Source organism: Eupeodes corollae, chromosome 3 (genome assembly GCF_945859685.1).
Source record: "Eupeodes corollae chromosome 3, idEupCoro1.1, whole genome shotgun sequence".
Lineage (NCBI taxonomy): Eukaryota > Metazoa > Arthropoda > Insecta > Diptera > Syrphidae > Eupeodes > Eupeodes corollae.
Genome location: NC_079149.1, coordinates 79845017 through 79859229, shown reverse-complemented (window position 1 = coordinate 79859229; position 14213 = coordinate 79845017). Strand labels below are relative to the sequence as shown.

The window sequence follows — 14213 nt, the reverse complement described above, 5'->3', positions numbered from 1 at the left end:
TTAACTTAAACTACAGAATGAACTCAGTTCAAGGTTTAAACGAAAGTGTGAAACCGAATAAATTGTTGAACTGAAGTTTAAACCAAAACCGAAGTTTAAACTTCTACTGTGAAATTGGGGGTTATAATCTTAAAATAACAAAGCAAGCACTTCTTAAATAAAATTATTAATTTATTGAATAAGAATCTATGTCTAAACACGTTCAACTATCAATCAAGAGTAATATCCTTTCTTCCAATCAGTTTTAAAAATGGTCGGTCAAAATATTATTTGCAATTGGTACCATTGCTTGTTTATTCCAGGGTTGTCAACACCTTCCTTGCTTAGGAAGAATCAAATTCCCTCATCCATCCTGGAGCACGAACACTTCTTCCTGATCTTGTTTTTACTGGTTCCGGAGTGATGCTTTCTGATGGGAATCCGTAGAAATCGGAATCGTCGGAAATCGATTCTTCAGCTCTTGACTCGTTTACTTCAATTGGTACATTTGGAACTTCTTGAGTCTGATGATGTGTAAATAAATCCAAGGTGTCCAAAAAAGAATACGATGACTTTTGGTTTGATGGAACATTAGAAGATCTCGATTTAATCTGATTTGTATGTGAACGAATAAGTCGTCTATTGTTTCCATCATTGACCAGGACGTTGTAATTTACTTTGCCCTTGCGCTCGATTACAGTTCCAGAAACCCAATGCTCTTCATTGTTACGATAAATCTTAGCGTAGACCATATCGCCTGCTATAAACTGCGCCGGTTCTTGGCGCCATGGTGCTTATTAAACTGCTGATTCTGCTTTTCATTAGTTGTTGTTGGAACTGGTTTTCTTGGCTTTAACAAATCCAACGAAGTTTTAATTTTTCTACCGATGAATGCTTCGGCTGGAGATTTGAAATCTTTCACATTTCGATTTGGAGTGGAACGGTAAGTTTGTAAGAATGTTTCCATGTTGTCGAGACTCGTCCCCTCGTTTTTAAGTTTCCTCAGAATTCGCTTGAGAGTATCCACAAATCGCTCCACTTGTCCGTTTGATTGTGGATGGAATGGTGCTGTTCTTAGATGCTGGATACCTCGAGATTTTATGAAACTTTGGAAATGAGCACTCGTAAATTGAGTTCCATTGTCGGAAACTAGTTGATCACAGTCTCCATTACGAGAAAAAAATTCATTCAACTTACTTACGATGACTGATGAAGTAATACTAGTGATTTGGAAAACATCTAGCCATTTCGAAAATGAGTCCACGACAATGAAATAAAAGAAACCATCTGTTGGACCTGCAATATCAATGTGAATTATTTCCATTGGAGATGTGGTTATGGGCCATGACTGAAGCGTTGTTTTGATTGGAGATTTAGCTGCAGTGGCGCATGATTGACATTGGCGCACGTACGTTGCTATATCCTCGTCTATCCTAGGCCAGTACACATGACCTCTAGCTATTGTCTTCATTCTTTCCATTCCTGGATGACCTCGATGTAATTGCCTAAGGATTCGTTTACGAAGGCAAAATGGAATAACAATCCTGTCGTTGAACATAAGGCATCCATCGATTACAGCTAATCCATCTCTTCTATTATAGAATGGAACCATTTCTGGTGGATTTTTGAATTTCCATCCGGAATTCATTTGACTGATGACTGATTGTAACAAATTACTTTTTTTAGTTGCACTCTTAACCATTTCGAAATTTATAGGTAGCACTTCGATTACGTTGAGCAGACATGTTGAAAAATCTTCCTCAAATTTCGTATTTGCGATGACAACTTCTTCGTCCAATTCGCTCTTGGTATCGAGTAATCGAGATAGAACATCGACAAATCCGAATTCTTTGGTGGAGACATATTGGATATTGAAGTCATACATCATGAGGATAAGTGCCCATCTCTGTAGTCGATTTGCAGTATGAGTTGGTATACCTTTTTTATTTCCAAATATGGCTTTGAGTGGTTTGTGGTCAGTCAATAAAGTGAACTTTCGACCAAAAATCATTCGATGAAATTTTTTTACAGCAAATATGATTGCCGCTGCTTCCTTTTCTATCTGGCTATATCTTGTCTCGGCTGGGGCGAGAGACCTTGCCGCATGCATGATGACTTTTTCAGAGCCATCCGGAAATGTATGCGCAATATATGCACCCAATCCCACATTTGAGGCATCTGCTGCAACTTTTATTGGCAAATTCGGATTGTAGTGTGTAAGCAAAAGTTCGGAAGAGAGAATGGCCTTAAACTTTTCAAATGATTGCTGGCATTCTTTGGACCATACGAATTCTACGTTGTCACGTAGCAAATTGTCCAAAGGTGCTCGAATCTCTCGCATTTGCTTCACAAATTTGCCATAATAATTTACAGCTCCTAGGAATGACCTAAGTTCAGTGATGTTTGTTGGTGCTGGCATGGTCTTGATGCGTTGTATCTTGTCAGGATCTGGTCTCAACCCATTTTTATTCAAAATATGACCAAGATACTTGAGTTGAGGAGCAAAAAAAACACACTTTTCGATTTTCACACGGAAATTAAACTCCAAGAGGCGTTGAAGTACTTGGTTCAAAATCCTTAAATGATCTTCGAAGGTTTTTCCCCCGATGACGAAATCGTCGATATAAGCTGCTGCTCCTTCAATACCCGCCAAAACTGTGTCTGCAATCTGCTGAAATGCTCCAGGTGCAGGCTTTGTACCAGGTGCTAGTCTGTTTGGTCTAAATAAACCTTTGTGGGTGTTAATGGTAAGCAGTTTAGCAGATTCGGGTGTGACTTGGATCTGTAGGAATGCGTCCGCTAAATCTATTTGACTGAAGATTTCACTGTTACCGACCTTGGTAAAAATAGCTTCTGGAGTTGGAATGGGGTATTCATGCGACTCTAATTGATCGTTTAGACCTGGGGTGGAATCGGCTAAGGTGATTGTTGACTATCAATTTTTTGATAGTCAAATTGACTATCATTTTCATTCCGTCTGCGTAAGATGATTCAACTCAATTCAATTCGATTGAACAATTTCAGATTCAAATTGTCAAAATTCGTTGTTGCCTTGGTGAAATTTTAAATTGATTCTTATAAAATATCTAAATAAAAGTTTCAAATTGGCTGATTTTGAATAAAATTCTTACTTTTCTTGCTTTGTTTCGAATGGCGTAAGCTTTGTCGGTCACAGGAATGTGTTTTTTAAAAGTAACAAAGTGAACTAAGAAAATTTTCCAGTCGTTTGTGTAAGCGTCTGGTACCTCTATTCGGAATAAACAAATTTGTTTAAAAGCTTTTTAGGTATCAATTTGACTATCACCTTATGTAGATCAAATTCGATCATTTTGATTGTCATTTATCAACAATCACCTTATCCGATTCCACCCCTGATGAATAATCTCCGCACAGACGTACCTCTCCTGAAGACTTTTTCACTACCACTATTGGGGCTGCCCAATCTGAATAATCAACTGGAGTGATATATCCTCGATCCTGTAGACGTTTGAGTTCCCGTTCTATTTGGGGAAGGACAGCGTACGCCACATCTCTTCTGGCTCGGAATACTGGAACAGCTTTTGGTTTAAGGTGGAGCTCGACCTGCAGTTTCGAACAAACCGAAGAATCATCTGACTTGAACAATTTAGCATACCGCTTCTTAATGCTTGATATGGCTGCATTGCGATCGGCGGTCGTCGGTTGAATGATTCGAATGATGCACACTGTGTTGATAGGCTTGTCCCATAAATCAAATATTTCGCACAAATCTGTTCCTAAAATATTTAAAAACTTAACTTCTGAAACAAATAATTTACAAGATTTTACTTTCCCATTTAGCTGAATTTCACAAGGAAATTCAGCGATAAGTTTGATGGAATTCAATGATGCGCTTTTTGCTTCACGATCTTTAAGTACGGTTCCTGGTCGCCCAATCTTGTTCCATGTACTTATATCGATCATACTGATGTCAGAACCAGTGTCTACTTGAAGACGGATAGACTGGCTTGATCTCTGAGCGCTGGTGTGGATGTTCACCTCTACAAACTTCCTTCGCTTCGCATGTTGGACGCAATTAACAAAGACGGCTTTGTTTTGTTGGGAGAATTTTTTCTTGTTCCCATGTCGACCATTGTTCTTTATTGCTTTCGTCGGAATTAGTTTGTCACTTTTTGATGAAGAACAGCTGCAGTAACCTTCCTTGTGCCCCACACGATTGCAATTTGTGCATTTATGATTTTTGAAAGTGCAATCTCGTGAGAAATGCATTTCACGCAACTCCAACAAGGGGATCTTGGCAAGCTGTTTTGTTGCTTCTGCTGCTGCGCAGACTGAAGTTGATTTTTGTGTTTTTGATGTATTCTGACTGCATTGACTGAGGTTGCTGGTGATGACGCTTGTTCGATTAATGCTGCATCTTTTTTAAGGCTAAACCACTTTTGAACGCCGGACAACAACTTGCTTAAATCTGAACTCGCGTCCTCACCAATTTAGACAACAGTTTTGTTCTGATGATGATTGCAGTCCTGTCACAAAAACTTGGCACTTGAATTGGTCTGGTGTGAGGGCGCTCAACTTAAAATCTTCGCAGTTTTTGTTGACACGTGCTGCGTAGGTATTAAAATCTTCTACTGGACTCTTGACTGTTTGAAGACATCTGTACCGGGAATTGAAAAGACTTTCAGAAACCCCAAACATTGCTTTGAGATTCTTCACAGTTTCTTCAAAACTTATATCCCGCGTGTTCTTTGGTAAGATGTACGATGCATACCTTTCGTGAGCTATTGCATTAAGCTTCCGCATTACCAGTCTTACTTTGGATGCATCGTCGAGATCTTTCCCGTCCACGTTAAATATATCCTCGTGCCGAGAAAACCATGCTTCGAATGTGAGTGAATGCTCTGGATCGTAGCAAAACTCGGAAATGTTACTCGCTAACGAATCCATTAAAAGCTCTGATCTTGCAGAATGTGAAAACAGGCTTGAATTACCCATGATTGACTGGAGTAATTTGGATTGAATTTCCAAGAGTTCCAGAATTTTCTGCTCATTCGCCATGTTTTTTTTTTTTTCCTCTGTGTAAAATTAAATACACGCAAACCGATATCCTCGTCGCACAAAATTGTTGTGATTGTTTTCAACTTTTTATAATCTTAAAATAACAAAGCAAGCACTTCTTAAATAAAATTATTAATTTATTGAATAAGAATCTATGTCTAAACACGTTCAACTATCAATCAAGAGTAATATCCTTTCTTCCAATCAGTTTTAAAAATGGTCGGTCAAAATATTATTTGCAATTGGTACCATTGCTTGTTTATTCCAGGGTTGTCAACAGTTTTCAAAAAAATATTATAGGGATGTTAATGCAGAAAAACTTGAGGTAGAATGCCTGCACCTCGTACAGTATTTAAAAGAGTTCAATAAAAATGTAAATGAAGACCTTATTACAATATCAAAATTGTAGAGTCTAATAACAGTGGATGAAATTGGGAACTCTTTTCCAAATGTAAAAATTGCCTGTAGATTTTTTGAATTGAACCGGATACAAAATTAACTTCGAAGCAGAATGCTACAACTCAACAGCTTGTCAGTTTTATCAATTGAAAATTAATTACTGCTGGAAATTGAATTTGATGACTTAATTTATGATTTTGCAACTAACAAAGTCAGAAAAGTATACCTGCAATAATATTTTATTGTATACATAAACTTACATATATATCTACAAAAGAAACCAAATTAAAACAAATATAAAGAAATATACTTACATAGAATTAAAAAAAAACATAAAAGAATTAGAAATCAACTAAAAAACAATAAAAATGATCAAAAATCAACTGTAAAGAAAATGTTCACCTATTGAAGGTAAATTAAAAAAAGAATTATAAAAGTATAAAAAAATATCTGTTTTTTTAGTTCTTTTTAAAAAGTAAAAATATTTATATAAATATATAATACACAAATTAAGTTTAAAACTATTTTCTTAACCTAAAGAATTAAAAAAAATGTATTGTACCTACTTTGCTGGCCCCCAAATCCTATTAAGCCCAAGGCCCCCAAAAGTCTAAAGACGCCCCTAGCATGGGGGCGCTGCCTGTACGAAAATTAAGTGTGGAATCTAAGAGCGACTGGAAGTATAAAAATATTGAAATAAATTACTCAAATCATAGACACGCCATATAAAGACCGGAATCTTTCATACGTTTTACCCTCCAACACCCATTTGTTTACATTGTTGTATTTGTAATTTTGAAATAACGTAAATTTTGAAATGTGAAATGCAACAACAATTCGACGCGATAAATAGTTTTGACAAAAGTTTTTTTTATTAAATTGCTGTAGTGAGAATTTTAGATTTGATTTTACCTGTCAAAGACGCATTTGTTGTTTTGTTAATTTGTTTAAGAATGCAGGATCCAAATGAAGATTCCGAATGGAATGATGTCCTCCGTGCAAAAGGTATCCTTCCACCCATGCTCGAGAATGCCATTGAGAAGCGAACTGGTGGTGAGAAGCAGAAAAATATCGAAGACATGAACATGGACGAATTGGACGAATTTGAAGACTTCGAAGACGAAAGTGTTTGCGAGGAATATCGTCACAAAAGAATGGCATAGATGCGAGCATTCGCAGACAAGGCTCTTTTCGGCTCAGAGAGGGGAATCTCCAGTTGGCCATAAAATTCCCACAAACTAAGTTCCTGCAGTCGATAGCCACCACCTGCATCCCAAATTTCCCAGAGAATAATCTGCCAACAGTGTTTATCTATTTTGAAGGCCAAATGAGAAAGCAATTCATTGGTGCCCTGGAGCTTCATGGTTAAATAATGACCACCGATGAATTGGAATTCATATTGGGTCAGTGTGGTGCAATTCCAAAGGAAATTAAAATGCTCAGTGACCTGGAATCCGTTGATTTCTATTGATTTCACAATTAGGAAGAAATGTTTTTAGATTTTTAGTATTTATTTTTGTGTTAGAATGGATTTTTATATTCAAATAATAATACAAAAGAAAATGGAACCACAGGTTCCACGGACAATTAAAATCCGGATGCAAATTTTAATAGTTTTTTATTAACTCCGAGTCAGCTGAAATAAAAATTAATGAAAAAATGCTTAAACATTTTTAATAGGAAAATACAAACATTGGATCTCACTTGGACGTGTTCTTATAAGTTTTTTTGATTTTTACTAAAAAGTGTGAATACAAAGTTCTTAAGCTATGATTACACGGTCAACGAAAGCGGTCAACGCGTTGACTCTCTGACGTCACAAAAAATACATATTTTCTCCCGAGGTGCGATTGGTCCTCACACCGCGATTCCTGGCCACTGGCGAAAATTTCAGATCTTTGCAGTACCTTTTTAGAATTTCCCAACCAGCTATCTCCTCTATTATTCCCCAAGTTCTTGACGCGATTTTCAATGTTCTTGTTTCTGACTTTATAAAGGTTTAGTTATTAATAAAGTGCAGAAATGGTTAACTAAAGAATTAAAGTGGATTTATTATTTTTTTTTGATAGATTCCGAAGAGTGAATCTGAATGGGAGGCAGTAGCTGAAAAATTTAACGTGGCAGTTCCCGAATTGCGTAGGTGCAAGGAAAACACGTCGTCATAGTCGCACCACCTCATGCCGGTAGCGTGTACTATAATTATATTTGATATTTTTGTTTTAACACTGATATTAAACGTATTTATATTATTTTTTCCACAGGTACACATAGCATAGTTCTAATGGGAATATCTGATGCCGAGTACAAACTTTTGTACATTGACGTCGGCCGCAACGGAAAATTCTAGGATGGTGGTGTATTCAACAGATGTACATTTGGACAAGCACTAGACAGCAACCGTTTGCACTTACCTGTTCTAAAACCGCTGCCTGGAAGAGAAAGGGTCGTTCCATATGTGCTTGTGGTTGATGATGCATTTGCATTGCGAACAAACATAATGAAACCGTTTACCCACCGAAATTTAACCTTACCAGAACGTGTTTTCAATTACCGACTGAGCCGATCTCGTCGTATAATTGAAAATATGTTTGGCATTATGTCTGCACGTTTTCGTATCCTTCGTAAGCCCATTCATTTGGAACCTTCAAAAGTAAAGAAAGTTGTGCTCGCATGCTCAGTGCTGCACAACTTTCTTATGACTGCTAATAGAACGCATTACGCACCAACCAATTCATTTGACCAAGTGGACGAATAAGGAAATATAACGAGTCCTGGAGAGTGGCGTTCCGAATCAACAACGTCAACTCTGTATTCACTAGAGCGGGCGAGGGACCGATGTGAAGATGCCAAAGATATACAAAAAGAGTTAATGTATTATTTTCATGTATTGAATTTATACAAAAAATATAAGCTTACCAAGGGCAATGTTGAAACTGATTCTACTGATTAAAGCACTTCGGCAGACTCAATGAACATCATTTCGGAAAATAAACCCATGACACGGTCGCTATTTCCGAAGTGCCTTGGCCCGATTTTTTGGCTCGGATCTTGCCTAAATTTGCCTTGAAGAGGCTACGAGGGGCGTTCCATTTGTTTCTAGCTTCAAAGCTATCGACATTTTGGATCCCTAGCTCCTCAGCAACTTGTTTCCATCACTCACATTTTATGGGAGCCAGCTTATAATCGCTGCATCCTCCATCCCAAAGCGCTGGTCGCTTTTGGACAGCTGAAATCAACGCCGATATTTTTGGCCCAAGCGTATGCAATTTTTCTTTTGCGTTGCGCTTTTTTCTTTTTTTGGTCTTCATCTTGGGCAAGTGACTCCTGTCTTGGAGTAGCATCGTCGATATCTTCCATCATAATCTGATAAATTTTTATCAAAGAAAGGGACATTATTTTAAATTAAAAAAAAAAAAACTTACCAGCAGCTTAAAAATTTCAATATATGTATGTCCTGTTTTGTTTTTTTATTTTTTGAATTAAATAATGTAAAAAAACCAGGGCCATGTTTTTTGTATATGTATAAAAATCACAGTCAAGCTGAGACGATGACACGGTATTTAATTCTGCCCCGTCAACGCTGGGACACGGTCATTGCGATGACACGACTCCGTCAACGCGTCCCAATGACGTTGACAGAGAGATTACACGTTCATCGAAAAAAGTCAATGCGTTGACCCAAAAATGTGTGTCAACGAGAGTGTCATCGTACCCGTCAACGCAATGACACCAGTTTTCGTTGACAATCACACGAAGTGACACTCTTGAGACAGATTGTGACGTCATTTTTACATCAGAGAGTCAACGCATTGACCGATTTCGTTGACTGTGTAATCATAGCTTTACTCAAATCAAATCAAATGGGGTGGCGCAACAGTCCGTTGTGAACCAGGGCCTAGTGACTTACAACTCTCAACCATTCCTGTGTGCGAGTACTGTTGTCAGGAATGGAAGGGGCCTACAATTTTGGGCCGAATCCGAACGGCTACTTTGAGAAAGCACTTTTTCATTGACAAGAATTACTCTTGAAGGATTTGTCAATTCCTCGCAAGAGGCAGTACCCGCGAAAATTATTTTTTTTAAATTAAGGTGGCACAGGCAGGGATTGAACCCAAGACCCCTTGCATGACAGTCCAACGCACTAACCATCATGCCACGGGTACTACCTTAGCTTTACTCACACTATAAAAATTCCAGGAAGGTATAAACGATTCCTGAAGGTACATTATTGTTCCAAGGACACGACCAAATAAATTCCCATGGTTTATGGTGTGTCTATGACTTAAATGTAAACCAAAATCAGTCGTTGCCAAAGTTACCTGAGATTTTTTTATTCATACCTATCAATGTATAGAAGGTATACAATACATTTATTTGTTTATGTTTTAGATTTGTTAGCAGAAAATTGTATTCATTTGATTTTAAATTTTCTAGGCAAAAATCCACTCACCCAAGGGAAATATCAATTTTTGAATGAATCAAACTTTAGTAATACAAACAGCTGTGAAGATCGCGATTAAAATTGAATGGCTTTTTAATTGCGCATAGAATTTTTTTGGTATTTGTTCTTCCAGATCAATTAAAAATGCCAGCAATCTGCTGTAGTGTTGATGCTTCAAAAAAAATCAGTAAATAAATGGGCAGGTTCAAACAACATAAGGTACTCAAAAGTAAGGCAAGTTTCTAGCATCAGATTGGCGAGCTGCCAAAAAATTGCCTTCCAATTAAGGCGACTTTATTGGAAAGTTAGTCAAGAAAAATGTCCCTAATATCTTATGTCAAAATGACAATAGATCATGTTTTTTTCATTCAACCGAAAGCTGAACTTTATTACTCCATGATTTATTTGTTTTCTGCACAACTTCATTTAATGCTTTCTGTAAAAGAGTTCCTTGTCAATTTAGAAGAGAGATAACTAATATTTCTTTACAATACAAAATACAAATCGTGATGGACTGCAGCTTGCCTGAGGGGTATTTTGTAGACAATAATTTTGTTGGTACTTTTTGTACTATGAACTTAAAAAAAGGTTTGAGAAGTAAAGTTCTGAATTTGAAATTCATGACACTTAAAAAACTAACTAGTAGCTTTTGTCAAAATTTACTTTGAATGAAGGACTTTATTTAAAGTAAACTTCATGTTATCTGTCAAAATCGTATTTGGCAACCCTAACCAAGCAATTTATTTCAAAATTCCAATACCCATTTCCTTTTCCTATTGAACAATAAAAAAAAGTATATACCTTCCTACATTATGTACATATGAATAAATATTTTGAACATCTCTAATGCAATTCTCAGCAGGCGTTGCCTTTTCTGCCTGAAAAAAGTCCACTTTTCAATGCTTTCTTTTCAGAGTTTTACTTTTATTTTATTTCCCTTTTGGAAACGTTAATACAAGCCCACCTTCCTATTTATTTATTCCTTAGCACGTTCTTAAATTTTAGAAGATAATGAATGATATTAAAGATCAACCCCGTCGTAAGTTTTATTTAAAACAAATTCCTACTCTATCATTAAAAAAAACTACTTACATAGTATTTCTCATAGATTTACCTAGTAGCACTTGTTTTGAAAACAAACAACAAAAACATTCATGATATTTTAAAAGTTTACTTTTTTTGTTTTTTTTTTTTTTTTGTTAAAAGCTCGCAAAATCCTTGGAATGAACAGTAAACTCTCCGCAGCCAGTTCTCCTTCTAAATCTGATTTAAATTATTCCGAAAATCGTGATAAAATTTTTCAGGTTACTTCTATGGATCGTATGCGTTTTCCAAGCATGAATAGTCAGGGTAGGTTTTTGAAAAAAGTTATGTAAAAAGGAGAACCAATATTCAACTAAATGTACTGCGACTTCCTTTAGAATTGCCATCGATTTGGCCATATGCAGCTTTTCTATCGCCAATATTGCCAGCGCCAAATGTGGCTCTGCAATATGCACTCGCTCCAAACGTTCAATATGCAGCTTTACCATTTATTACTCAAGCCATTGCCAATGGATCAACTGTTGCGGCAAATGGTGGGAACCATCCTCAACAACAACAACAGAATATAGGCACTAGAGACCCTGGAGAGATGACTATTCAAATTGGAGTGCAATGCGTCAATCAGAATAATCCAATTAACATCAATGCAATGAATGACATGACGGCCTTTATAGGGAAGATTAATCTTCAAGTTGATCCATCAGAGTCTGGAGTTAAGGGTGAGCAATTAATTCATAAGAAACCATAATTGAGTCAATGGCAAACAAATTAATTTAATTTATAGAAGATTTCAATTTGCGAGGTTCTCCTTCAATTCCAATGCGAAATCCTAACAAAGACCCGAGGTTTGTTGCTCAACTGATAAGAAATTCAAAAATCATTTACTATCACTTAATTTAGAATCATCAAAGAAGATTCATCGATTTTTGACGGCGCAGGAGGAGACCCAACCGATGTAGTTATAAACACATTTGAAATATTGAAGTCACTTGCTCTCTCGGGCAGCGAAACCGCAGAGAAACTCGCCTACACCCACCGCAATCGTCCATGTTTCAAAAAGATCGACAGTCTGTGTGCCCGTTTGAAACAAGATCTAGTCCGTCCCGATGGTGTTCTGCCGAATATCAATTCCCAAGGAATCGCTTGGGCTGTGAAGGATTTTATATTCGTGTTCACTCGAGTTATGAATGCATGGATCATAATTAAGGGCTACGTGTACAATACCCCCGAGGGTTTGAATAAGGTCCGATCGGCTTTAAGTCCAGAATTTGTTCGTAGTTTTACAGCATGGCAGGAGACAACTGTTAGTTTTATGGATAATCTTATTCAGTCTTTCATTAACTTGGATAATTTGGTGCAATCTCAAAAGAACGTCTACCAAAAAGCAAACAACTCAACTCCGATGAAGGCGAGTAATGATGATTCCTTTGATTACTCCAGCTCCTCCGTGGATGAGTTTGTGGGATTGAATAAGGAACCAACAGCAACACAAAACACAAATTACATGTACACCATGGTTGAGGATTCGGATCTAACTCAACGGGAAAACGCTGTAAATGGGACGTACTTTAAGACTGGGACTTACAACTTCATCAAACGAGAGCCATTGGGCTCAACTGAAAGTCTTACCCCGACGACAACGGGTATAGAACAACTTTTGGATGAAAACTTCGCTAAGGCTTTGTCCAATATTTCGTCCGTCTATGATTTGTTGCCTTCGTTGAAGGCTCAGAGTGATGAGAAACTTAATTGTGATATTCGAGTATTGGAGAATAAATTATCTCTCTTCTCGAATGACTTTGATCCGAATATGGAGAAACACTTGAGCAAGGATCTGGTGAACAAGTTGAATGTTCTCATGGAGCGTTTGATGAAAATGAAGAATGGAAATATCTTTTTTAACATAAAATTCTGTCAGAATTATGTAAAGTGGTGCTCATTGTCTTTATTTTATTCTAATTCGTCTTTTTTAGTTCCCAGATTTCATAGCACAAACTCCGGAGTTCATGGACATTCGTGACATTATTTTAAAATGCCAAACAGGCGCTTATAAACATATCTTTGAGGTTGTTCATGATATACGACTTATTATTTATCAGACCAAAGACTATTTGAAGGTAGAACAACTCTTGTTTTGAGTGTACAGAAACTTAACTAAATTTTGACAAAATCTTTGTAGAAAAATCTCAATGGCAAACTGGTTGAAGCCATAAATCTGTTCGAAGAGGAAGTTGAAATGATCTTTGCCCAAGAACCATTTGAACATTATAATTTTGATCATATCAAAGGAACACCCAATGAAATTTTATACAACAGTGGAAAGTATTGAAAAAGTTTAAAATCCTATAAATGGTTATTTACTCCTACAAAATGATCTCTCAGTGAATATAAATAATAAGTTTTATTATGTTGCATATTTGTGCAATCAGCCTAATATCAATAATTTTTGTATACACATTTACATAATTTTTCAATAATAGTTTTTTAAGGTTTGCTTTAAAAATTCAAAAAAAAGAAAATATTATATTAATTGTTCTTTCTTATTTTATACAAAACAAAAATATCTTACCCCAAAATGTGTCTTGAAAATGAATTTTACATCTGTAATATAAAAATAATCATATATCTATTTATTATTGAGTGTTAACAAAAAGAAGAAAACGAATGTAATTTGTGTATTTTTGTTTGATATCTTTGGAAAATAAAAGAAATATGTACATTTAACAAGGAGTGTAATATATAATTTATTGGAAATAAAACTAGAAACAAGAAAAGACATGCTTCTACTTCGTTCTTGTTGGTTTTTAAAATGTAAAATAGAAAAAGGAATCGAGATGATTTTTGAATTTTGATAAAAAAACGAATTCTCGGAATTTTAAAACTGTAGACGATTAGGTTAGTTCGATTTGAAATTTCCGATTTTGCATATTAAGGTCCGTTTTGTTCACTTTGATTGTATGTCAATCTCTTGTAATTGCAATTGTTTGTTTGATTTAGAATTGAAATCGCTACATTTTCTTGGATGGAATTCACATTCGGATGATTTTGAGGTGACTCACTTTGATTTGATAATTAAAAAGAGCCAGGAAAGTAAGACATATATCCTACAGATTTAGGAGTCAGTTCTATGATTGATTTCAATCAGGAACAATTGTTTGATAAGATAAGAAAAGTTTTAGTTACTTTTTATTAAAGTTTAATTTTCTATTTTCCAGACTTTAATATTGTTTTAATGAATAGCTGATTTTATATTTAAAGGTTTCATTCAATTCTTTGTATATATATTTGAATAGTACTATCATCAAACACAAAA

At 36.0% G+C, this 14213-nt stretch overlaps 2 protein-coding genes and 1 pseudogene across 2 annotated transcripts; 2 read left to right on the top strand and 1 right to left on the bottom strand.

The window, feature by feature from the left end:
- Window positions 1–739: 739 nt before the first annotated feature.
- Window positions 740–5016, bottom strand: LOC129950635 (uncharacterized protein K02A2.6-like). Its single transcript, XM_056062562.1, has 3 exons — window positions 4445–5016; window positions 3379–4369; window positions 740–2761 (listed from the first exon to the last, which is right to left on the bottom strand). The coding sequence occupies exons 1-3, from the start codon at window positions 5014–5016 to the stop codon at window positions 740–742; spliced, it is 3585 nt and encodes a 1194-aa protein (XP_055918537.1).
- A 1319-nt stretch (window positions 5017–6335) lies between these two features.
- LOC129952877 (viral IAP-associated factor homolog) lies at window positions 6336–6924 on the top strand (annotated as a pseudogene).
- A 3840-nt stretch (window positions 6925–10764) lies between these two features.
- LOC129951267 (protein mitoshell-like) lies at window positions 10765–13399 on the top strand. Its single transcript, XM_056063350.1, has 7 exons — window positions 10765–10895; window positions 11063–11206; window positions 11278–11619; window positions 11685–11745; window positions 11801–12824; window positions 12874–13017; window positions 13080–13399. Exons 1-7 carry the CDS (start codon window positions 10868–10870, stop codon window positions 13227–13229), a joined length of 1893 nt encoding a protein of 630 aa, XP_055919325.1. The 5' UTR covers window positions 10765–10867; the 3' UTR covers window positions 13230–13399.
- The last annotated feature ends 814 nt before the right edge of the window (window positions 13400–14213 follow it).